The sequence below is a fragment of the Aegilops tauschii genome, chromosome 7 (assembly GCF_002575655.3).
Source record: "Aegilops tauschii subsp. strangulata cultivar AL8/78 chromosome 7, Aet v6.0, whole genome shotgun sequence".
Lineage (NCBI taxonomy): Eukaryota > Viridiplantae > Streptophyta > Magnoliopsida > Poales > Poaceae > Aegilops > Aegilops tauschii.
In genome coordinates, this window is record NC_053041.3 from 192,050,933 (window position 1) to 192,076,838 (window position 25,906).

The following is a 25,906-nucleotide window of genomic DNA, read 5'->3' on the forward strand; positions in this document are numbered from 1 at the left end:
TCAGTGATTAAGGCAAAGGATAGAAACATGTTCTGCATATTTTAAAGGCCAGTGTTGGATCAAAGTAAGGATTAAACAGAAGCGTGACGAAGAACGAGGATGAACTCATAAGAGCTGAAGAAACCCTAATGGAGATCTATGGTGGAGAAGACAAGGTGCTTACTGGAACCGATGAGCAATGGAGAGGCGCCGCAGTTTTCTCTGGTCCCGTTCAGGTCGATGCAGCGGCCGAGGTCGAGGACGACGATGAGCTTCGCGGCGGCGGCAGTGCTCGGACGTGCAGATGCGTCGCGGAGAGAGGTGGAAGACGAGAAGGAAAGAGGGGGAAATGAAAAGAGGGCTGCCTGGCCCTATTTATAAGGAGAAGGATGACAGGTGGGCACGAAAAACGAGGAGGCCAAAGAGTGATTATCCAACTAACAGGACCCCTCGATTTTCGATAGGTTATTAAAAGATAAGGATCTGTTAAAGATATGCTGGGTATTGTGCGAAATTAATGACAGATGACGTCATGGCGGTTTTTCATAATTCCAGGAGATGACGTCATGGCGGGTTACAATATCTTGCAAGAACAGGTGAGGAAGGATTTCTCCTAAGTGTTGAAGATTGACATGAACAAGTTCAAATCAACCTCGGGCCTAATGGTGGGGATATAACTATTAGGTATGACCCGCCCAGGAGGGGCCGGGTTATACCAGCGCCGGTTCATTGTTACAAAGCCCATGAAGGAACCAAAGATGGCGGTTCATGAGGATGACTTATGAAGAGCCCAAGGCCCAAAGGTGGCTTAAGGCCTGTAGGTGTAAACCGCCATATATGCATGACTTGCATTGTAAGGCAAGTATAATTAGTCACCGGGCCGGACACGTTTATGAGCCGGTCGGGACTCTGTAAGCCACAGGGCACCAACCTATGTATATAAAGGGATGACCCAGCGGCGGTTTAGGGCAAGAGAGAACAGATCGAAAGCTAGGTTAGGCGTATTCGCTCCCTGGTAATCGAAGCATAAGCAATACCACCTCAAACTGGATGAGGCATTTACCTTCACCGCAAGGGGCCGAACCAGTATAAACTCCTGTGTCCTTTGTCCCGTTTAACCCCTTTAAGCTAACCTAGTGCGATGGCTCCACGACTAAGTCCTCACACTAGGACATCTGCCATGACAATTCCACAACACACGCTTAACGTTCGATAGCACTAGGGTAGTATTGAGATATTAATAGTGGGAAGTCTGAAGGTTGTTCGGAGTCCCGGACGGAATCCGGGACATCACGAGGAGCTCCAGAGCTAAAGATTTATATATGGAAAGATGTTCCCGGGGTTCTGGAAAAAGTTTAGTTTTTTTCTGGTATTGTACCAGGAAGCTTCCAAAATGTTCTGGAAGTCCGTAAAGGGTTCCACCACGTCCTATACAGTAGCATGGGCCATAGGGGGGCACCCTGGCCTTATTGGGCAGGCGCACCAGCCCTACAAGGCCCATGTGCCCAAGGAATGGAAAACCTAAGGGGGAGGGCCCTCCACTTGACTTGGAGGGCACTCCTCCCGCTTGGCCGTCGCCCCTGCCTTGGAAGGGGGGCTAGGGCTGGCACGCCCCTCCCTCACCCCTATATATAGCGGGGAGGCGCATGGGGCAGCCATCCCCTCCATGCTTGCCCAGTCTCCCTGCCGTTACCCCTCCACGTTCCGTCAGCGCTTGGGGAAGCCCTGCCGGAATTCCGCCGCCACCGTCACCACCACGCCGTCGTGTTCGTTCAGATCTCATCTACCTCCTTTCCCACACTTTCTGGATTAAGAAGGAGAAGACGCCGCCGAGGCGTACATGTTCTAAAGTCAGAGGTGTCGTCTGTTCGGCACTTGATCGGATTGGATCGTGATTGGGTCGTGAAGAGTACGACTACATCAACTGCGTTATGATGCTAACGCTTTTGGTCTACAAGGTTATGTAGACACACTCCCCTCTCGTTGCCTTGCATCTCCTAAATTAGATCTTGGGTGTTCGTAGGAATTTTTTTGATTTCCATACTTCGTTCCCCATCACAAACCCCTGGTTTGATGCTTTGGTGTCCAAAAAAGTTGGAATATTTTTTCAGGTGGAGGCGACGTTTCCGTCGATAGCGACTTGCCTGTGGTGACCTCATCAATCTCAAGACCCCTCGGCTCAGTCTCTTCCAGATGTTCATGGGGAGAGTATGTGTGCATGCATTTATACGGGTGAGTGTATGTATGTGTTTTTAAGCGTGTGCATATGTATCAAAAAAGATATCAACATTCAGATAGCCCCAATACCATTATCCAATTTTGAGCCCCAATATCAACTTCCAAACGGTGCCTGATTTCTCTTTCTACTCGTGCACCGGCCGACGAAATGAACTCTGCATCCATGTTTGGTTCGACTGTGGATTTCTAAAAGCAGCTGTGAAAAACAGCTGTGGAAAAACAACTGTGGAAAATCTAATGTGAAAAAGATGTAGGTCATTTGGCAAACCAGCTGATACAGCTTTTTCAGATTTTGGCCCGCAGCGGAATCAGATTTTGGAAAGCACGTCCTGGGCTGCTTCCGCTTTTGGTTCAGATTTTGACAACGAATTTCTAGAATCGGATTCTGCTGGGTTCGCCCTTTAGTTCAGATTCTGCTGCGAATCCGTTGATAAAAGCAGAACCAAACAGGGCCAAGTGTAACTGCCGTAGATACGTCTGTTTGCCAGACAAGTTAAATTTTGTGCTCCCTAAGTAAAAGCAGTGCACAAATTATGCACTTAACTGAGAGTCGGGACGTGAGAAGCAGCGCCACATTACTCGTCAATAATTCAGTAATCACTTCGCCCAGAGCATCGTCACCACAGATAATAATTTGTGTCCCTAAAAAACAATCATTTGGGTGGATAAACTCAGACGTATCTATTGTGACAAACTATGTGCGTTGAGACTTGAGAGCTACCGGAAAGATTCCAACGAACCACTCACACACACACTATATAGAGGCCACAAGAACAAGCCTACTGAACGTCCTCAAGAAGAAGCAGAAGCTTTTAGCCCGCAACACCATGGAGTTGCTTCTTCTTCTTCTCGCAGGCTCTCTCATCTTCCCTCTTGCCGCTCCGGCCAGGGAGATCACCAACGCCTGCACCTCACAAGCTAATGGTACTCCCATGATACTTAGCAGTGTATTCATCTCTTCCCCAGTTAGTTTTCCATCCATCATAGCTTTTTTATTCTAGAAGTTTTCATCATCGTCAGATACCATGTTGTTGCCCAGTACACAACCTAACTTGAACCGTTCATGGGACCATGATAAGTAGACGGATGGATGGCTTATGGTTGAATCAGGCCTGGATACTATGTCTTTTGTTCTTTTGGAGTTGTAGAGCTTAGACAGGCAGCATGTGGTGATAACTATATAAACCACCTTCACTAACCATGGATCGCAGATGCCAAGTTTTTTTAAATAGATTAGCATACACATTCCCAGGAACATCTATAGTATAGGAGAGTATGTGAAATTCATAACGCATATTTCTATAGAAATTCAGGCGCCAGATAGCCAGCGAACCAGATAATTTGCAAAGATAGCAACCATTAAGCTACAAGAAAGCAAACAACACTGCTTAGGAAAAGAGAAGGTGACCACACAGAGCAAACCAAGCAGTGATAAGTGGCACGAATAGACGCCTGCGTGAACCAGTCTGACTCTCCCTTCCCGTAACTGTCCACGAATCAATTCAGTTTACTCCATTTGACGGGTTTCCTCTGGCGTTGGACTTTCGGGTAGTACAATCATGGACAAATTGGTAACCTGTCAATAATTGATTAAGACTTGAAAATCGTGATGTGGAGACAAATGAGAGGGCATGGCAACCGGTGCTCCATGGGATGGGAGCATCATCTGTTGGTGCCTGGATGAGACCCCATTGATGAGAAGTTGAGAAAAAAAAAAGAGAAAAAAAAAACAGGAGATTCCGCGACAAATTTCGGTTGCAACTGGTGACAAACTGGACAGGGTTTTAGTTACATGGTTATGATTTATGAAGGTGTGCATAATTGATAAAACGGGTCGTGACAAAATTCGTCTTCATAGAATGTTAGGCCAGATTCTCCGATCCTGTTTGCTAATCTGCTGACGATCCCTTTCGTTTTGTAATTCTCCACGTCAACAGCAGACCGTGACTCCGTACCAACTTATATCCAAACATCGCTGGAATGAATAACCCGACGCGTCACGGTCGTGTGCGTCCAAAGTTACGTGCAGTCCGCTGCCACCAAAATATGCAGGGGCCGGACGGTTTGTACCCTACCACCGGTGAGCTAGCAATCACTGGTTGGACGGACGAGCTAGCTCCATCTGAAAGCAAACCACATTGAGTAGTCAAAAAATATGCAGGCGCCACTCTCTTAGCAACTCTACAGTTATAAGATAATGACGTGAGTAATAACACATTATGCGATGGTTTGTTGCAGTTTTTCAGCACGTGAACGGCACCGGCATGCACCTGACGCTGCACCACCCGCAGAGCCCCTGCTCGCCGGCGCCTTTGCCGTCGGACCTCCCCTTCTCCGCCGTGATCGTCCACGACGAGGCGCGCATCGCCCGCCTCGCCTCGCGCCTCGCCAAGACACCCTCCAGCCGCCCGACGTCGCTCCGCAAGAGCACCGGCGGCGCCCACCTGGGCGACTCGCAGGCCACGTCGGTGCCGCTCGCGCCCGGCGCGTCGGTCGGCGTGGGCAACTACGTCACCCAGCTGGGCCTCGGCACGCCCGCGACCTCCTACGCCATGGTCGTCGACACGGGGTCATCGCTCACGTGGCTCCAGTGCTCCCCCTGCGTGGTGTCGTGCCACCGGCAGGCCGGCCCGCTCTACAACCCGCGCGCGTCCACCACGTACGCCGCCGTGCCGTGTTCGGCGCCGCAGTGCGGGGAGCTGCAGGCCGCCACGCTTAACCCGTCGGCGTGCTCCGCCTCCGGCGTCTGCATCTACCAGGCCACCTACGGCGACAGCTCCTTCTCCCTCGGGTACCTTAGCAGGGACACCGTCTCCTTCGGCTCCGGCAGGTTCCCCGGCTTCTACTACGGCTGCGGCCAGGACAACGAGGGCCTCTTCGGCCGGTCGGCCGGGCTCATCGGCCTCGCGCGCAACAAGCTGTCGCTGCTCTACCAGCTCGCGCCGAGCCTCGGCGACTCCTTCTCCTACTGCCTGCCGACCTCGGCGTCCCCCGGGTACCTATCCATCGGGTCGTACACCCCGGCGGAGTACTCGTACACGCCCATGGTGTCCAGCTCGCTCGACGCCTCGCTCTACTTCGTCAGCCTCGCCAGCATGTCCGTCGCCGGGAGCCCGCTCGCCGTGTCGCCGTCGGAGTATGGCAGCCTGGCGACGATCATTGACTCCGGCACGGTGATCACACGCCTGCCCACGGCCGTGTACACGGCGCTGAGCAAGGCGCTGGGCGCGGCCATGGGAGGGGCGCCCCGCGCGCCGGCGTACTCGATCCTGGACACGTGCTTCAAGGGCCAGGTGTCGAAGCTGCGCGTGCCGGCCGTGGACATGGCGTTCGCGGGCGGCGCGACACTCAAGCTGGCTCCAGGCAACGTGCTGATCGACGTGGACGAGTCCACGACGTGCCTCGCGTTCGCGGCCACCGACAGCACGGCGATCATCGGGAACACGCAGCAGCAGACGTTCAGCGTTGTCTACGACGTCGCGCAATCCAGGATCGGCTTCGCGGCCGGTGGCTGCAGCTGAAGAATGGACGAAATGAACCGCACCTGCATCGCATGCATGGACCCAGCTAGGTAAATCTGCAACCAGAGCACGCCAAGCTACTTGCAAATACAATTACACCAAAGAAGATAAACAATGTCATAAAGCAAGCATGTGAAATAGTACTGTGTTTGCTCTTCTTCTGTCTGTACAAGTGCTTCAACCACTGTATGTATTGTAAATGCACAAAAGTATTGCAATGGCCTAAAGATTTGGGATATGATAAACTTATGACTTGTTAATGTGCGTTCTCCAACGATTCATTGTTTTCCTGTTTCCATTCGACAAACAATTTCCTTATCATAAATTCTGCAACAAATGACAAATGCAAAACATTGAGCCAAAGTATTCAATTGGTTTGGATGTTTCGCCGCCTCCAATAATTGCGACTCCCTCTATTCACAAATATAAGATGTTTTGGATGTTTTAATACAGTTTTGCTAAAGCACATCTAGATGTGCCATAAGTATTGCACATCTAAGTCCTATATCATTGATCTTACGTTGAGATTCGTGTGGATATTTTTTTTTTCTTTTCCTCTTCATGCTTGATTCACTCACTTAGATGTGCAATAAGTAGGGCACATCTAGATATGCCCTAGACATTCCTATTTTAATATGGACCACATATGGGCTGACACGAGTGAACAAACACACTAAAACATTTCTATATACATCTGATTCAGAAAAAAGTTAAAACATCTTATATTTGTGAACGGAGAGAGTACATGAATGGATGACGAGTACTTCTCGATGTGGAGGGAGCTGCCCATGATGGAAGGCAAGACTGCCAGGACATGCATATATCGAAAGTGACAGCAAAACAAAGATACTGATAACTAACCGGTGTTATTCTCTTCTTCTAATAGAATTGCAATCTTCTTGATAAGGTTTCGTAGAAGAAAAAGGGAAACTAACACCAATTATATGAGAAAGTACAACTAGTTTACATTTACATGCAGATAAGGACTTCGTCCATTTATAATCTGTTAATCTCTTGAGTGAAGAAGACCAAAAGTTTGTGAAGCAGCACATTCCATGCAGAGCACAGATAGATGATCCAAGAAATCATCCTACATATAGAATAACCAATATGCTGTCATTTCAACGGTCTGTAAATCAGCTCTTCAAGGTCCAGAAATCCCTAATGGGCATCCATTACGTCTCCAGGTCTTCACTGTTACAAGGGTACAATCAGTGTCGGGCACTAGATTGTGGGTCCTCATAAGAAAAACAGTAGCTTCCGAATTGTAACTAAATTTATGCATACATGTTATAGTAATGTTGTTCATGTGTCATACAGTATGAGTTGGTTTCGAACAAAATCCACAGAAGTAACTCATACTTCATAAAGTACACATGGCCAACCAAGAACCAACTAACGTCATAGTAACGGCATAAAAACTCACAAGGGAAAATTCAGAGGTCTCCATATTACACAATTGACATGATGCCTTAAATTTAAACCATGCCTGTATCGCAGAAAGTAGATGATGTAAAATGCTGCAGGATGAGCAGTTCTACATGATGAGTGATTGCTTTCTAGGGATTGACAGATCTCGCTGCCATAAACCGATCTAATCAGCTTTTGGACTAGAACCAAAAATGGAGACTAGGAATCCTTCAGATACAACTGGTGAGGGCTCATGTCAATGGCTGGGGCCTAACATAAATTGCTCGTCAGCACACACCACAGGACAGCTGAAAGGGACCATATTAGTCTTGATGTGGCGTAATGGCAGCGGTGTGCAAGACATCCAAATGGCTTTGGGGTTTGCTTTTGTCTTGGAGTTGGCCATGGCCTACAGATAGGATAATATGAAAGGGTTCTTCGACATTGACACATGAGCTGTGAAAGTGGAACACTTCTACGTGGTACCCACCAGGCAACTGGCTTTGACAAGAACAATTTATGACATTCAGTTTCTTATTGTTGGATTCTTTATATGGTATTAAGTGAAGGCTGCACAAAATAAAAACAAAGAGCAACAAACATGTGCTGGTTGGTGTTTCACTTTCTGATGTTGCCACATTAAACATATTTTAGGAAGGTAACTTAGGGCCACGGCCTGAGTTTTGTGACAGAAGCCTATGTCATAATAATTTTGTCATACCCAAACCAAATTAGGTTACACGGTTCAGGTTCACAGAAAAATTTGGAAGAGATGGCACTGCAGAGACCTAGACCCTTGTACCAAAAGTTGGATGAACCATGTTTCTGGAAATTACGCTTAGTTCTCCAGTTGAGCAGTGTCATAAAGTAAAAAGTTAAACAATAATTTCACTTCAATTTTGGGGCCATAAGTTTGTAACGCCCCCCCCCCCCCCCCCCCCCCCCCCCCCAGGTGGTGTCGAGTTACATGCACAAGACAGTTCACCCAAAAGCACAAGACAGTTTGTAACGCCCCCCCCCCCCCCCCCCCCCCCAGGTGGTGTCGAGTTACATTTTAGTTGGACAATGACCTAGGGTGGCGTGGAAGTCAGGATGCAAGCTGGACGGGACTACCCGCTCGGCCGCAACGCCGCCCCGCAAAGTATGCCCGCTAAGCGCCGTTGGACAGACCGTATGGTCATAAGCGGGCTCAAGCGATATGGCCGCTTTGTCCGGCGGGTGCCGCAGCGTCCCGCATCTCCAACTAAAATATAACTCGTACCATGAGCTCTATCCAACCGGGAGAATCCCTGAAAACTCACACCAGTAAACGAGCAAGCCGCATCTACTGTACATGCACAGTAAACTCACACCCTGAAAACTGCGTGGCCGGCGGCGGTCCGCGGCAGGGCAGCGTTGCCTGAGGTGGCGCGGGAGATGGACTGTGTGGACGCGCAATAGGGAAGCTGTGCTGGCTGCTGGCTGCTGCAGGTGAACTGTGCCCCAGACGTGAGGAAACGCCTTACGCCCTTACATGCTTTCACGGGTTGCATGATGTGGGTTGTATGCGGCTTTCACGGGTTGCCACTTAACCCACGAGGAAACACGCGAGCACATGCAAACCGCCACATGAACCCACCGGGACCACGACCACCCGCATTAGCAAGTGCAGGCTGACCGTTTCCCGCCCCGCCTACATCCTGACATGGAAGGCAAAATGGTCACAATCACAACAGTCTAGCAGGTAGTCATGGGGACGGTGGACACACTCATGGTGGTCGCAGGCATGGCGGGTGCGTCCAAACGCATGCGGCCTTGGAAGGCTTAGACTGATGGGTCATGGCTGAGCACGCCCCGTGCTCACCAAATGGCTCGGCCAGTCAAGCAGTAGATGCAAACTTCGTCCTAACGGTCTTAAAGGCCGCAGGCATGGCATGAACACTGGCCACCTCACTATTGGCCTGGACATGAATGTTGGCTTCGACGGAAAACGATGAGCGACATGGCTAAGATGAAGGACGTGAGGGTAGCGGGAGTGGAGAGATGAAGGTCGTGAGGGCGGTGGGCTTGGACATGGAGGTGGTGAGACTAGAGGGGAGGCCAAGAGGATGTACAAGGTCATAACGGCGCAGGTAATTGTGTACTCATGATTGTAGGAGCAAATGATGTACTCATGATGTAGGAGTAGAGATCATGGTCAGATTTTTGAGAATGTAGTAGTCGGCGTAGAGATCATGTTCAAGTCTTATGTGTATAAGCAATTTTATAGAAAATACTGCCATGACAGAGAAACCTGAGTGAATCCAAGTTTTCTCTGCCACGGCAGTGACTTTCTCTGGAAATGGCAGCATCTTCTCACTATTTTGTTCAAGTAAAATATTTTGGCATGTCACTAGTTTACTTGTAGTGGTTCTTAAGCACCACTGGTAACATAAGAGCTAAAACCAGACAATATAAAGATGAAGAGAAGATGCCATATATGCGATGCGCCCAGAGAGAACCACACAAGCTGTATTGAGCCACGAAAGTGAGCTTGGAAGTGGCATCAGTTGCTGTTTGTGTACAATGTAGAACATATGGAAGAGAGCTTAGAAAGCAGGTAGAATACATCCAGACGCGAGCAAATGGACTAAGAATTATGGTTGTAAAAGATAAGAGTTTAATTCAGATGTTGTAAAGTAAGTACAATTGAGCAAGTGAACTACTTTGAAAGATCTTCCTAAAGAGCTACATATGGCGAAGACTACCTTGTGGTAGAGGTTAAAGGAAGGAAGGCTCATCCATCACACCAATGTCATCAAGCACACTTAACAGAGAAGAACAAGTTTGGCAGGATATGGTTTTCTTTATTCATCTTTGATGATCATAGCATTTGGAAGAGCCCACATCAAAAGGATGTACAATATCATACACATCGATGCAAACTGATTGTACCGCACTTGGGGTACTCAGAATTATTATTTGGCACCAAATGAGGATGATCCCGACCACAATAAACAGAGCCACGGTTTTATCGAGAAAGTTATGTTCTTGACGGAGGTAGAAATGCCTTGACACAATGTTGATGGTGCCATGACATTTTATTGGCAAGATAGGCATTTGAGCTTTCACGTACGAAAAAATGGTAAAGACTAGTAATAAAATCCCTGAGCTGGGAATGGTCACCAAGGTTCTACTGGCAGATGTAAGTCATGTTTACATTGTTAATAGGCTTCTTCCGGCCATAAAGCAGAATACAGTTAAACAACGGAACACGACTGCACCACATACATACAACAAGACAACACCGTTAGGATCAAGAGTATATCGACCAGAGGGGGGGGGGGTGAATGGGAGATTCAAAGATTCTTTCGAATGTTTGAACCGAACCCAATCACAGCGGCGGAGTTAGTTCGGTAGAGCAAAAGCTAAACATGCACTCTAGAGAGGAACAAATCTTTCAAGGAAAGATGCGATAATTGTTCGTGCATAGTAGATCACAAGTCTGACTATTACGATGGTAATGCAGTAGGTCAGCAGATATAGTAGCATGGAAAGATATATGACAACAATATAACCGAGCGGAATACTAGCTAGGAAAACAGGTATAATACCGAATGAAAACAAACTAAATAGATAGAGACAAGCACAGAGAAGATCATGCTGACAAACAATGTAAGTACGAACTAAAAGGATGCAAACCGATAGTGAAACAGAGGAAAGCATGAAATACTAAAATAGATCAGATAAGTCTATCCACACAGAGCATGAAAGTAAACTGTTGAGGGGAAAGCAGTAAGGTAAAGTGAACCAGTGGTGCTCGATGGCGACAGATGAATTTGATAGACCTTCTGCCAAAGGACTATGCCTGGTTGGAGGGACTTGTGATTGAACACAAGAGCAAACCTGATGCGGAGCATCCTACGGACATCACCAAGTCAAGAGTCCATTTGGCAAGTGACACGTGCCACACCTACTTCACATACATAAAGGTGAACCATCTCCTTTACGTGTGTTCACTTGACCCCTTCGAGGATGGTATACTACTTGACACCCCTCGTGTGCATACATAGGTATTGTTGAAACTTCACGGATGACGAGGAGTGCAAGCACAAGGGAACGACTACACCATCCAAGAAGGAAGCTTGGAAGCGGAGAAAGAACTGTCAAGAGGAAGGCCAAGTTCCACTAACACCGATGGGGAGATCTCGAGGAAGCCGGAAACCAATAACATTTAGGAAGAAGACGCGCCCAGGCGACACCGTGCGCATGACCCCTCCAGAGAGCTACTGGACTCCGCTGGAGCCTGGACATACTCCATGCGCACATGCCCAGTGCCCGCGGTACAAGCCCGTGCGCACGGGCTCCACTTACCCCTGTGTGCAGCTGTTGGGCTTTGCCCATGTATTCCCATTTCTCCCCTCCTTACCCCTTCATGTCTTGGACCTATATATACTCCTCCATTTAGGGATAGCTAAGAATAGATCTAGACTTTAGAGCTTAGCTCATGTATCTCCCCTTGTGGGTTTCCTCTTGAGAGAGAGAAGACTACATTGGAGTTCGAGACCTCCATTGGAGAAGATCCTTAGGGATTCAAGACCCCTTCAAGAGAAGATTCCTCCATGGAATTCAAGACCCATCTCTCCTAGAGATTTGGAGGAACTACCTTGTATCTTTATTTCCCTTGTTGTCTTTGGATCTTGATGCACCTCTTGCATTGCTTGTGATTTGAGGAGTATTTAGAGTGAATTTTGTCCATTAGAGTGTTCTTCTTGTGTTTTCCCCTTGTGTTCTTGGTGTTCTTCAAATCCACCTCCAATTCGTGAACGTCGTGCCACATAATTGGAGGTGGATTTGAGGAAGAACACAAGGGGAAAACACAAGAAGAACACTCTAATGGACAAGATTCACTCCAAGTACTCCTCAAATCACAAGCAATGCAAGAGGTGCATCAAGATCCAAAGACAACAAGGGAAATAAAGATACAAGGTAGTTCCTCCAAATCTCTAGGAGAGATGGGTCTTGAATTCCATGGAGGAATCTTCTCTTGAAGGGGTCTTGAATCCCTAAGGATCTTCTCCAATGGAGGTCTCGAACTCCAATGTAGTCTTCTCTCTCTCAAGAGGAATCCCACAAGGGGAGATACATGAGCTAAGCTCTAAAGTCTAGATCTATTCTTAGCTATCCCTAAATGGAGGAGTATATATAGGTCCAAGACATGAAGGGGTAAGGAGGGGCGAAATGGGAATACATGGGCAAAGCCCAACAGCTGCACACAGGCAGCCCATGTGCACGGGGTAAGTGGAGCCCGTGCGCATGGGGTATCCAGCGGCCTGACGACTTAGCCCATGCGCACGGGCTTGTACCATGGGCACAGGTGTCCCGTGGGCACGGGGTCCTGGGCCCGTGCACACGGAGTATGTCCAACGGAGTCCAATAGCTCTCTAGAGGGATCGTGCGTGATGGATAAGTCTATGTACTAAGGTCTTTGTGGGGCTGCAGCACATGGTCCTTTGGCTGCAGCACATGGTCCTTGTGGCAGTTAGGATAGAATCCCTGACCATCAAGGACTGGCAGTTAGGATAGCATCTTAGACTGGCATCTTAGCAGCATCTTAGACTAGCATCTTAGCATATGCTTGGCTGACTAGCAGCCTATAAGTATGTATCCCCAACCCCTCAGGTTGGCATGGCATTGTGTGAGAAATAAACCAACGAAAATTGTCCCAACTCTCCTAGTGTCATCCACAACTATGAAATGCTCAGGCTGAAAGGTCTAACAAGTGGTATCAGAGCCAGGTTATCTTGTACCCTGAGCATTTCCTGCTTACCTCCCTCACCGGGAGCTGAGCAACCCAAGTCGGTAGCAGCAGCTGCTCCGTCTGCCTCTGGTTACCTCCCTCCCTCTGGACTGTCGAGCAGCGGCTCGGCAACAACAGCCTCTTCTTCACGCAACAGCCCCCCTGCAGCGAGCCATGTCTGCAGGTCGCTCTCAGCACACGGCTACCTCGAGCATGCGGCGCCGGCAGGAGGCCGAGCGCGCCGTGGCAGAGGAGCGTGAGCGAGCGGCTGTAGCAGCAGCTGCTGCGGCGGCAAGGGTGTCGAGGCTGGCTGCAGCGGAGCTGGCAGCAGCCAGAGCGGAGGTAGAAGCAGCCAGGGCAGAGGTAGCAGCAGCAGAAGCAGCCCGTGAGGCTACGGCGGATGCCAAGGCACTCCGCGGTGGCCCCGGCAGCTCCAGCAGCTCCGCGCCTGCGGACGACGGCGCCGACGCAGATCGCGCCAAAGTGGCGCAGGAGCGGACGGCGCAGTGGGCAGCCGAGCACGCCCGCGCTCCAGGTGGAGGCGCGCACCGCGACGGCGGCTGCAATGACCAGGACCGCGGCCTCTACGAGGTCCGGATTGTGGTCAGGGATGTTGGTCCCAGTGTTGGGTGGCCTACCCTCACTAAAACCAACTACGTCGAGTGGGCCGGGATCATGAAGGCCAGGCTCCAGGTGCGGCGCATGTGGGAGTAGGGATGGCACCCGCAGGGTATGGGTACGGGTGGAGCTACCCCATACCCTTACCCGTCCGCCGTGAGTTTACTCATCACCCATACCCATACCCGTCAAGGGTACAATTTTTTCCCATACCCGTCACCCGACAGGGTTTATGGGTACCCGTGGGTAGAAATACCCGCGTTTAGAACACATCAATTGAGTAGAAAATAGTTGTAAAAAGCAACATATAATCATAAATTATTAATAGCAACACATCTTAAACAACAATGTACAACAACATATTGTAACAACAACATATTCTCATAAACAAAAGTACTTGCCTATAAAGTGACATATAAAAATGTTAAACAACAACACATATGCATACACTTTAACTTCACGAAATCATGATAAATTATAGAGATAATTTGAATACATATTAGATTTTTTACCTAGCATGATTAGGAGGGGAAATGAATACATTGGGATATTAACGGAAACCCACCTGTCAACATTTTAGATGGGTACATGGGTACGCGGGCATGGGTTATACGATCCCATACCCGTACCCTCTCTACCCGATGGGTATGATATTTTGCCATTTAAGTACCCATGGGTAATTTTTTGTCCCATACCCTTACCCTAATAGGGTTTTTACCCACAGGGTACGCGGGTAATGGGTACCCATTGCCATCCCTATGTGGGAGGCAGTCCAGGACAGCAACGTCGACCACCTAGAGGATCGACAGGCGCTGGACGCCCTCATCGCCGCAGTCCCGCCCGAGATGCAGTTCTCGCTTTCCAACAAGCGGACTTCCAAGGAGGCTTGGGACGCCATCGCCGCAGCACGCATCGGCAGCGACCGTGCTCGCAAGTCCACTCTGCAGGCACTTCGTAAGGAGTGGGAGAGCCTGGCTTTCAAGCCAGGTGAGGACGTTGATGACTTTGCTCTCCGTCTCAACACTCTGCTGCAGAAGATGGTGAAGTTTGGCGATGCCACCTACACCGAGGAGAGAGCTGTCGAGAAGCTTTTTCGATGCATTCCCGAGAAGTACAAGCAGATGGCTCGCTCGATCGAGTCGTTGCTGGACCTCTCCACGATGACGATCGAGGAGGCGATAGGCCGTCTCAAGGTCGTCGACACCGACGAGCCACAGCCTCCCTCGGGGCCCATCACCACCGGCAGGAAGCTGCTCCTAACTCGGGAGCAGTGGGATCCCAGCCTTGGTGACAGGAAGAAGGGGGAGCCTTCTTCCACGACGGGCGGCCGCAAGCGTGGCAAGCAGCGTAAGACGCGAAGAGGCCCCCCGGGCAGGGCACAAGGACGTGCCGAAGGTGACGCCCGCGGAGGCGCCAAGGACGGCGCCGCTGGCAAGCCCGAGCCGACACAAGACAATAGTTGCCACAACTGTGGCCGGTTTGGCCATTGGGCCAATGAGTGTCGGCAACCACGACAAGGCCAGGCTCACGTCGCACAGGCGAAGGAGGAAGAGACGGCTCTGTTCATGGCGCATGCAAGCATTGAGCTATCCTCAGCGACACCAGTCGCAAAAGCTCTCATCCACCTCGACGAGCCAAAAGCGCACGCTCTTCTCGGCGATGGCTCCGGGAAGGACAAGACTACGGGGTGGTGCCTCGACACCGGCGCCACCCACCACATGACCGGTCGAAGGGAATTCTTCGCCGAGCTCGACTCCGATGCGCGAGGCTCCGTCAAGTTTGGGGATGCCTCCGCTGTGGAAATTAAGGGCGTCGGCTCCGTCATCTTCACCACCAAGGTGGGAGAGCACCGGCTGCTCACCGGTGTCTACTACATCCCCGCGCTAAGGAACTCCATCATCAGCTTGGGACAGCTGGATGAGAACGGCTCACGCGTGCTGATTGAGCATGGGGTCCTACGCATCTTGGATCGCCAGGGTCGCCTTCTCGCCAAGGTACCCAGAGGTGGAAATCGACTTTACGTCCTTGATGTGCAGGTGGCACAACCGGTCTGTCTCGCTGTCCGTCGGGACGACAAGGCGTGGCAATGGCATGAGCGCTTTGGGCACCTTCATTTTGAGGCCTTGAAGCGTCTAAGTGCCAAGGAGATGGTGCGAGGCCTGCCATGCCTCGACCATGTGGAGCAGTTCTGCGACATCTGCGTGATGACGAAGCAGAGACGACTCCCCTTTCCCCAACAGGCGAGTTTTTGGGCCAAGGAGAGGCTGGAGCTCGTGCACGGAGACCTGTGCGGCCCGGTGACGCCAGCCACACCAGGAGGTCGACGCTACTTCCTGCTGCTCGTCGACGATCTCTCCCGTTACATGTGGGTGATGATCCTCGGCAGTAAGGGAGAGGCGGCGGACGCCATCAGGCGCGCGCAGGTTGGTGTGGAGGCGGAGAGCGGCCGCAAATTGCGCGTGTTGCGCACCGACAACGGCGGCGAATTCACGGCGGCTGAATTCGCGTCGTACTGCGCCGATGAGGGCATCCAGCGCCACTACTCCGCGCCGTACAGCCCGCAGCAAAACGGCGTCGTCGAGCGGCGCAACCAGACGGTTGTGGGGATGGCTCGAGCTCTCCTCAAGCAGAGAGGGATGCCGGCTGTCTTCTGGGGAGAGGCGGTGCTAACAGCCGTCTACATCCTAAACCGCTCGCCTACCAAGGCACTCGACGGCAGGACACCGTACGAGGCCTGGCATGGGCGGAAGCCGGCGGTCTCCCACTTGCGGGTCTTTGGCTGCCTTGCGTTCGCCAAGGAGCTCGGTCACATCGGCAAGCTCGACAACAGGAGCACTCCGGGAGTCTTCATCGGCTACGCGGAGGGCTCAAAGGCCTACCGCATCCTCAACCCAAAGACACAGCATGTGCGCACGGCGCGAGACGTCGTGTTCAACGAAGGGCGAGGGTGGCAATGGGACAAGGCGATGGACGACGGCTCGACGCCGACGTACGACTTCATTGTCGAGTACGTCCACTTCAAGGAAGCCGGGGGAGCAACCAGCTCCTCGTCGCCGGGCACGCCTACCCCGGCCCCCAAAACCACATCGACTCCGGTGCCTGCTACGCCGACGGCACCACAACCGGCGACGCCGCACACTCCAGCCCCGGCAGTCACCACCCCGGGCTCATCTTCATCAGCACTAGCTCACACAGAGCACAACCCGACGAAGTTCGCCTCTCCGCTCACTCACGACGAGGAGCGGATCGACGCGTATTATGGCGGCGAACCGCTGCGGTATCGTACGATGGAAGATCTACTCGGCGACCAGCCGGTGCCGGGACTGGTGCCACGTGACCTGGAGGCGCAGCTACAACTCGCGTGTGAAGACGGCGAACCACGGTCTTTTGCAGAGGCCGAGAGAGACGCGGCATGGCGCGCCGCGATGCAGTTGGAGATGGATGCGGTCGAGCAAAACCGCACCTGGGAGCTCGCTGACCTCCCTCGTGGTCACCGCGCAATCACCCTTAAGTGGGTGTTCAAGCTGAAGAGGGATGGAGCCGGCGCCATCATCAAGCACAAGGCTCGCTTGGTGGCCCGAGGCTTCTTGCAACAGGAAGGAGTCGACTTCGACGACGCTTTCGCTCCCGTGGCACGGATGGAGTCCGTGCGACTTCTCCTCACGCTGGCTGCCCAGGAGGGCTGGCATGTCCATCACATGGATGTCAAGTCGGCATTCCTCAACGGCGACTTGAAGGAGGAAGTCTACGTGCATCAGCCACCGGGATTTGCGATCCCTGGCCAGGAGGGCAAGGTACTCCGCCTGCGCAAGGCTCTCTATGGCCTACGGCAGGCACCTAGGGCGTGGAACGCCAAGCTGGACTCCACGCTAAAGAAGATGGGCTTCGAGCAAAGCCCGCATGAGGCGGCCGTCTACCGACGGGGCAGTGGAGGAAACGCCCTGCTGGTGGGCGTCTATGTTGACGACTTGGTGATTACCGGCACCAAAGATGCAGAGGTGGTAGCGTTCAAGGAAGACATGAAGGCCACCTTCCAGATGAGTGATCTGGGGCTCCTCTCCTTCTATCTTGGGATTGAGGTGCACCAGGATCACTCCGGGATCGCGCTTCGACAGTCCGCCTACGCCAAGCGCATCGTTGAGCTAGCTGGGCTCAGCGACTGTCACCCAGCTCTCACTCCGATGGAGGAGAGGCTGAAACTGAGCCGCGACAGCAAGGCAGAGGAAGTGGATGCTACGCAGTACCGACGCCTTGTGGGGAGCCTTCGCTACCTCGCCCACACACGGCCGGACTTGGCATTCTCCGTCGGCTATGTCAGTCGGTTCATGGAGCGACCGACGTCGGAACACCAGCAGGCAGTGAAGAGGATCGTCCGCTACGTAGCAGGGACCCTCTACCACGGCCTCCACTACCCTAGGTGTCCGGGGGCGGCACACTTCGTCGGGTACAGCGACAGCGACCACGCCGGCGACATCGACACCAGCAAGAGCACGAGCGGGATCCTCTTCTTCCTCGGCAAGTGTCTCGTGAGCTGGCAATCAGTCAAGCAGCAGGTGGTGGCCCTGTCCAGCTGTGAGGCTGAGTACATAGCGGCCTCCACCGCCTGCACTCAGGCGCTCTGGCTCGCTCGACTGCTTGGTGATCTTCTTGTTCAAGACACCAGAACGGTGCAGCTCCTGGTGGACAGCAAGTCCGCCCTGGCCCTGGCAAAGAACCCCGTTTTCCACGAACGGAGCAAGCACATCCGACTGAGGTACCATTTCATCCGCAGCTGTGTGGAAGAAGGGAGCATCGAGGCGAGCTACATCAACACCACGGACCAGCTCGCAGACCTGCTCACCAAGCCTCTTGGGAGGATCAAGTTCCTCGAACTCTGCTCCAGGATTGGGATGATTCAACCCTCCCACAAAACGACGTACAAGACTTAGGGGGAGAATGATGGATAAGTCTATGTACTAAGGTCTTTGTGGGGCTGCAGCACATGGTCCTTTGGCTGCAGCACATGGTCCTTGTGGCAGTTAGGATAGAATCCCTGACCATCAAGGACTGGCAGTTAGGATAGCATCTTAGACTAGCATCTTAGACTGGCATCTTAGCAGCATCTTAGACTAGCATCTTAGCATATGCTTGGCTGACTAGCAGCCTATAAGTATGTATCCCCAACCCCTCAGGTTGGCATGGCATTGTGTGAGAAATAAACCAACGAAAATTGTCCCAACTCTCCTAGTGTCATCCACAACTATGAAATGCTCAGGCTGAAAGGTCTAACAGTGCGCACGGAGTCAGGAGGGGCCGCGCGCACGGGGTCGCCTAGGCGCGTCTTCTTCTTTCGTGTTGTTGGCTTCCAACTTCCTCGAGATCTTCCCGTCGATGTTGGTGAAAGGGTCCTAGGCCCGTGCACACGGAGTATGTCCAACGGAGTCCAATAGCTCTCTAGAGGGGTCATGCGCACGGAGTCAGGAGGGGCCGCGCGCACGGGGTCGCCTGGGCGCGTCTTCTTCTTTCGTGTTGTTGGCTTCCAACTTCCTCGAGATCTTCCCGTCGATGTTGGTGAAACTTGGCCTTCCTCTTGACGATTCCTTCTCCGCTTCCAAGCTTCCTTCTTAGATGGTGTAGTCGTTCCCTTGCGCTTGCACTCCTCCTCGTCGTTCATGAAGTTCCGACAATACCTATGTATGCACACGAGAAAAGTGTCAAGTACTATACCATCCTCGAAGGGGTCAAGTGAACACGACTAAAGGAGAAGATTCACCTTTATGTATGCCAAACGGACTCTTGACATGGTGATGTCCGTAGGATGCTCCGCATCAAAACCTCTCTCCGTCCTATTCTCCTTCAACTAGGAGCTGATCAAACTCCAGAGAATTTCACTCGTGGTTGTCGGCGATCTCCAAACCTTTGAGAGACTTCTTCGCGAACCACAACTACTCTTGGTTGCTAAAGACTTTGCTTGGTGAAGACGATTACTCTTCGTCACTTAAGTCGACACCTATCCGTCTAGAGAGTGCGCAGCTCTAAGAGTAATAGGTACAAGAACCTTGACTCGGAACTACTGTGATGCTCAACCACTGTTTCGGCTCTTGGTTTTCTCTTGGTGGATTTTAAACTCAAATCACTCAGAGAGGGGATTCTCAATCAATCTTCTCAGAAATCTTAAGCGGAGCAGCCAACGGACAACATTCGAGCGGGGTGGCTATTTATAGCCGCAGCCTTCCCTGATGGAAAATGACCAAATTGGACATGCGAATCAACCAATGGCCGAACGACACGATTCCAATGATTGGAATTTGAGCACAACGGTGACATTCTTTGCGGAGCAAGAAATGCTAACTCATCAGTCTGAAAGATATCTCCTGCAGCACCGAAGAACAAGGTCTTCTGCAGGTAAGCATTCGAAGCATAAAGAGATATCTCTCATTCTTTCATAGGTTTCGGCAAAGCATCATACCGGACCTAATCTTCGATAACCTATACCCCTATTAATAGTACACAGGTCCTATGACTTAAAGAAAGGGAAGGAGAACAACAAAATGAATGCTACGTCTTCACTTCGCCTTCAATCTATTCGATAGCAGTCATCTTTCCTCGGACACTCCGAACAGATATTGCTTTACGTCATCAATAATTTTAAGAGGTCAATCTTCTTCGCCACAATCTTCACGCAAACATGTCTTCACGAAATGTAGCTCATCCTTCTCTGCAACGCAGAAAGTCTTCGGTGAAGTTCCTCAAATTGACTCCGAATACAACATTCTCCTCGAGCTTGCCTGGACTATTTCTCTTTGTGTGCACTAGCAACAATCTCCAAAACACAAGTGGGCAAAACCTTGCACCAACAAACACAAAGAACTCCATTCCCATGAATGTTCTTTTGTTTGTGCAGGGTTCAGGCTGATGGATGTGATATTTGGTTTACATGCCATAGCCGCGAACTCATTTGATATGAACATCCTTGTCGTAGGATTCTCTGCAGGACTGTAAACACTTTCTCAAAAATGTCTTCTGGTTCACTCACTAACATTGTTGCTAAGGTACGCCAAGCGCATAGAGTACCCTACGAAGAGAAGCAATTATATAGTTTCCTTCATCTACAAGCATGCATGCGAGAGGGAATTGTTGCAAGGTTCTCCACATGTGGAAGCAAGTTCTACCGCACAACTTGTAACGATTAACCCATTTCTTCTTCAATACTTCTCGCATGCATGCCCATATAGTAAGGAATATACAATTGGTTCTCTTTGTCGGGTACTCATACGCTTTTAACAACAATGTTAAAGAGTGAACGGGACGACATTTTTCAAAGTGTTTACAATGCTGCGAAGATTCGTACGTCTTGGATGTTCAAATGAGGTGTTCGCAGATGGCATGTAAGCCGCATGTCACACCCATTCGCCATAAATGCTGGAAACAAAAGATCATTTACTAGAATGTGAGTCTTCGCGTTGCATTGCAACATGTATATGGCACAACCACACTCACTCGCTAATCACATATCTTTATGGCGGGAAGAAGTCTATTAACCAAATAATCATGGCTTACATCCCGTGTCAATGCCAGCAGAACCTTGTTCACCATTGATCCCACCTCACGTCTTTCACTACTCCTTTTCGCCAGCTTTTCATACGAGAAAGGCCAAATGCTTATCTTCCAACAAACGTCATGGTACAATCAATGTCGTATTGACCCTGCTACTACTGCCAAGACCTTAAATTTCTCAATAAAACCTTAGCTCTGCTTGCCGCGATAGGGATCATCCACATCTAGTGCCCAGTTATAATCTAAGTATGATGAGTGCGGTACAACCAATTTTTATCAATGTGTATGACACTTCACATTCCTTCGAATACAAGCTCTCCTGTAATGCTATGCAACATCAATAAACAAATTTGTATCTTGCCTAACTTGTTCTCTCGGTCAACATGGACTTGATGGCATTGGTGTGACACATGAGCCTTCCTTCCTTTAATCTTTGCCACAAGGTATTATTTGCCATATGTAGCTTGTTACGAACATATTTGAAAGTTGTTCTCTTGCTCAACTCTACTTCCTTAACAACGTCCAAACTAAACTCTATCTTCTTGTAACCATAACTCTTAGCTCGTTTGCTTGTGACTCCGTGTATTCCATCTTCTTCCTTTTGTCTCATTCATATGTTCTACACCATATGCAAGGAACAACCATTGCTTGAGCCACTTCCAAACAAATTTTTTTGAAGTACAACTCCCATTTAAACCACACATCTCACATTCTTTTTTCCACCGTCAAAAAAACCTCTAACAAATAACTCAAATAGAATAAAGCTCATCCACAATAAATATCTAACAAAGATAGGGCAAAACATGTATGGCTATTTAGCATTGAGCCGACAGCGATAGCATGCCATGATCGTTTATAATCCTTTATCAATTGGAAAGCGTGGGTATTTCACTAGTTATGTGTAGTTCTCCACTTGACTAGTGTCATAAAGTGAAGAAGTCAAGCAATAACTTCATTTCCTTTTCGGGGCCATAAGTTAGTATTCCCCTAGGTGGTATGTGCATTGCTGGAAATGGTGAGATCATCAATTGTGCCAACATATGGCATGGCATCATGGCTAGCAGCATGTAAGTCGTACCAGCGTTCAAGACCCCAATGGTAAAACCAAGTATCTTATGATCCTTGCCAAATTCAGTTTTCCAATAGTAGATTGGGTTGAATTTTTAATTTTATAATAACTAAAATTTTGAAACTATCTTCGGAATATATATGTCCGAATCAAGCATTCGATCAAATGTGAAATATAAAAGGGCTGGTGAGTACTAAGAAGAGAAACCAAATTCAAAAGGTTGACTTTTTTGACAATAGGGCTGAACCCATTCACGGCTACCATAAGGGAAACAATAAGTAGAATAAAATGTTGCTCATGAGTAAAACATGGTATGAACTATATAAGTTTGCTACTTTAAACCATAATTTCTTCATTTGACATTATCTTGACTTCACCGCCGGTATAGTAATTACTCTTAGAATAGTAAATTCTAATATGAAAACATCAATCTTATGTATGCTATTTTAATCTACTCGTTGAGATCCAGGTAAGGGCTTACCAGTTTCCATTTGAGAGGCTTCCTTTGCAGCGATAACCGAAGTTGATTTTTCAAAGCAACAGGCAAGCCCATCTCTCTCAAAAAGTTCAACTCATCTCCTCCACCATCAACATCCACTACTACCTTAAATCTTCAAACGTAAACTTTACTAACTCTTAATGTGACCATCCCATAAATATGTTTATGGTACTTGATCCTCATAGGTATAGCTCCTCTGGGTTCATGGTACTCTAGCAGTATAATAGCTCTTGAACTACTAACTGTCCCTTTTTCCATTTTATGAGGAAGCGTGAGAACCCTACACAAAGGTTATTGCAAAATTACAAGTCATGGGTAATGGTTGTAAGGCAATGTACAACAGATTCTAAAAGAGAAGGTCGCTTATTCTTAGGATCCTAAAAACAGTGCAATGAAACTAGGGTTTTTATCATTTATGCCGTTGTGTCCCACTACTCACTTTTGCCACTAGGAGTTTCAATTGCTCAAAAATGACATCGTTGCATTAGGCGCATGCTAAAAAATGCCACTAGACACCATTACTGATAGCTCAAAGCCCATCTACCATGTTATATGACCAAAATAACCATGGACCAAAATTTCAGCTCTCTCTCTATCTCACTATGATAAAGTGTGGGTCCCACTCGACCCCCAACAACGTTCTTATTTTCCTCTAAAATTATTTGCTTGCTTACTCATGACAAGTGGGGCCCACACTTATCATTGTGAAATAGAGAAAGCTGACATGTGGGTCTAGGGGTATTTTGGCCATATAACATGGTCAACGGGTTTGACCTGACAGTAACGGGGTCTAATGACATTTTTAAGCAAGCATCTAACAGAACAATGGCATTTTTTAGGTGTCTAATGGCATTTTTGCGCAAGCATCTCACGAAACGATGGCATTTTTTAGCAGTTGTAACTTCTACCGGCAAAACTTAGTGGGACACAACTAGTGGCATAAATGATAAAAACCCATGAAACTAATCATACCAATATAATCAAGCTGAACAGAAAAAACTAGCTTTTTACTCACTACCAGCCCTATGAAGATCAAATGCTGACAACATTGATGTTCAAGTAACAGATCTTTCATTAAATGGATGTATCAAATCCAAGACCACATCAAGACACAAACAAAGAACATTTGTACCAAGTACCTACCAACTACCCAGACTAGTAATTTCAAGTATAATACTCCTGAATATGCTACCGCTCTTTTTCTGCCTGATTCCAAGCATTGAAGCGCTGTTTAATTCCTATTGCAACCTATCTGAGGGCAAGCTTCTCAATTGAGTATGAATATTAAGATCTGCATCTAAGGGCATGTTTGGCTGCCATCCATAAATTAACTCACTTTTGTGCCACAGGTATGGCAAGTGGCAGTTTTGTGGCGATCAAATTGGTCACCACACTTGTGGCAAAACTTGGGTAAATAAAGGTCTATGATAGGTGGGGTATAAATACAATGTTAGACAAGTGTGGCACGCCACAAATGTGGCTGCTACCAAACGTTTCTTGCACCTGCCAAACATTTGGAAGAGTGAAAAAAAAACATGACATAAGTTTTTAGGGTTGCGAGATCTTCTCAAACCTTCATCGCGGAAAGAATATGAGATGTGAATTGAGGAAGCAGGCAATTCAATCGGTATCTGAGTTAGTTGTGAGGTCATCCACAGCAGAGTCTTCATTGCTGATTTGCTCAGAAATAGCCCCTTCGCGCTTCTTAAATAAAGCAACATGCTTCTGGTAATCTTCAAGCTCCTGTTCCAGCTGCTCAACAAATTTACTGGTATGTTCCAGAGACTGTTCATACCTATATTTCTCCAAGGCCTGTGGACATGGAGTATAGATACATGATGTCAAGTCAACTGAACCAACTAAACGATAGTATGCTCAGATAGAAAAAGAGTACCATGAGAACAAGCAGATTTGTCGGTATAGGACTAGTGATGATTACCTTCTGCTTAGAAAGAGTATCAGGAGGTGACATAACCTTTGGCTGCACATAATTCTTTCCACGATAAAAGATAATGGTATTATTAGGTTTAATATCAATAACTGTCCCTTTGCTGAGCCTCGCCAGCTCCTCTGCGTACTCATACACTTGCCCAGGTCGACAGGGCTTGCAGACTACTTGCATAGTCTCATGCTTCTTCCAGTGGAGGTGCATGTTGAGAACCACACCACCAAACACCCCTCTCCTCCCAACAGGAACATAGTTCTTTTTCTTCTCCCCAGTCCGTTTCAGATAGAACTTCTCCTCCTCGGTCAGAATCTCAGGGTCGTGAACCAGCTCGGGAGCCCTCGGGGCCTCGTACTTCCTGAGTTTCTCAATCAGCCATTCTTCTTTCCTCTTGGCCTGAATTCACATGAGAAATTGACAATGCAGCATTTCAGCATATTTCTCCTCAACCACATACTAAAGGGGGCAGACAGAGTAGTAATAACATGTTAAAATTAAGCAACCTTTCCGAGCTTGTATCTTATCCTGACTTCGGGGTTGGGCGACTTCATCTTCTTTTTGGCCTTGAGGCGATACCACTTGAGCTGGTTGACCTTGGACTTCTTGGACATCTTCTTCTTCGCCGGCGGCTGATTCTGCCCCCCATTCTGATTCGGGCCCGGATCTCCGACGGAGAACCGCGCAAAGCCGCCGTCCGTGTTCAGCGTCACCGCCGTGCTCCCGTGCCTTACCGGCGAGAGAAACCACCATCTCCGCGCAGCTCTCGCGCATCCATCAACCCCCGGGGAAGGCCGGAACAGCGGGCAGGGGCGTGGGGGATTTGCGCCGTGGAAACGCATCCAAGGATCGCTGTTAGGAGGCAACCGATAAATCAAACCCAAAATACAAGATGGCGATGGAGGCATTAACAGGAGGAGTGGCAACGAACCGTGGAGAGCGTAGAGCAACGGCGGGTTGCAGAGTCCGGCGGCCAAGGAGCCGGGGGACGAGGGACGCCATGGCGACCGAGCAGTGAAGGCGCTCCGGCCGCCGGGCACCCGAGGTGTTTAGTTAGGGCCAACTGGGTTTGTTGGTGTGTTTGGGCTAGCAGGGCCTGGTTGGTTGGTAAAATCTTGGATGGGCTTATGATGGGCCACACGTCTGCTACACAGACCACGGGCCGGAGATCGTCAGCCCGAAACTCAAAATTACACACGGCCACCGTCCGATCACGAATCGACGGCCGCCCGATCTCCTGCTGCGCAGAGCGGTTGCGGCCCAGCCAGGCCCGAGTTTTGGTGGAACTTTTGGCTCCTTCCTTCCTGCCGCCGCTGTCCGTCTTCGTCCAGGTGGG

At 49.5% G+C, this 25,906-nt stretch overlaps 2 protein-coding genes across 6 annotated transcripts; one reads left to right on the top strand and one right to left on the bottom strand.

Annotated features, from left to right (window-relative positions):
- The first annotated feature begins 2,908 nt into the window (after window positions 1–2,908).
- On the top strand, window positions 2,909–5,998 carry LOC109764793 (aspartyl protease family protein At5g10770). The gene is made up of 2 exons (XM_020323576.3): window positions 2,909–3,141; window positions 4,456–5,998. Exons 1-2 carry the CDS (start codon window positions 3,045–3,047, stop codon window positions 5,736–5,738), a joined length of 1,380 nt encoding a protein of 459 aa, XP_020179165.1. The 5' UTR covers window positions 2,909–3,044; the 3' UTR covers window positions 5,739–5,998.
- A 590-nt stretch (window positions 5,999–6,588) lies between these two features.
- On the bottom strand, window positions 6,589–25,663 carry LOC109764801 (uncharacterized CRM domain-containing protein At3g25440, chloroplastic). 5 transcript variants are annotated; one of them, XR_012190226.1, is made up of 6 exons: window positions 25,502–25,663; window positions 25,077–25,422; window positions 24,568–24,969; window positions 24,202–24,440; window positions 22,611–22,908; window positions 6,589–6,932 (listed from the first exon to the last, which is right to left on the bottom strand). XR_012190226.1 is itself a non-coding variant. In XM_040394204.3 (5 exons), exons 1-4 carry the CDS (start codon window positions 25,570–25,572, stop codon window positions 24,249–24,251), a joined length of 1,011 nt encoding a protein of 336 aa, XP_040250138.1. In that variant the 5' UTR covers window positions 25,573–25,663; the 3' UTR covers window positions 21,482–21,679; window positions 24,202–24,248. The 5 variants fall into 5 exon arrangements, 3 of the variants coding, with proteins under 3 accessions (XP_040250138.1, XP_040250139.1, XP_045087018.1); XR_002233249.4 differs by lacking the exon at window positions 6,589–6,932 and adding an exon at window positions 20,943–21,679; XM_040394204.3 differs by lacking the exons at window positions 6,589–6,932; window positions 22,611–22,908 and adding an exon at window positions 21,482–21,679.
- Between the last annotated feature and the right edge of the window lie 243 nt (window positions 25,664–25,906).

Coding starts and splice junctions, on each gene's coding strand:
- LOC109764801 (XM_040394204.3), bottom strand. CDS start 25,572: ATGGCGTCCCTCGTCCCCCGGCTCCTTGGCCGCCGGACTCTGCAACCC. Junction 24,970..25,076: donor TAAGATACAAGCTCGGAAAG/GTTGCTTAATTT, acceptor ATGTGAATTCAG/GCCAAGAGGAAAGAAGAATG. Junction 24,441..24,567: donor ATACTCTTTCTAAGCAGAAG/GTAATCATCACT, acceptor CCATGTCCACAG/GCCTTGGAGAAATATAGGTA.
- LOC109764793 (XM_020323576.3), top strand. CDS start 3,045: ATGGAGTTGCTTCTTCTTCTTCTCGCAGGCTCTCTCATCTTCCCTCTT. Junction 3,142..4,455: donor CTGCACCTCACAAGCTAATG/GTACTCCCATGA, acceptor GGTTTGTTGCAG/TTTTTCAGCACGTGAACGGC.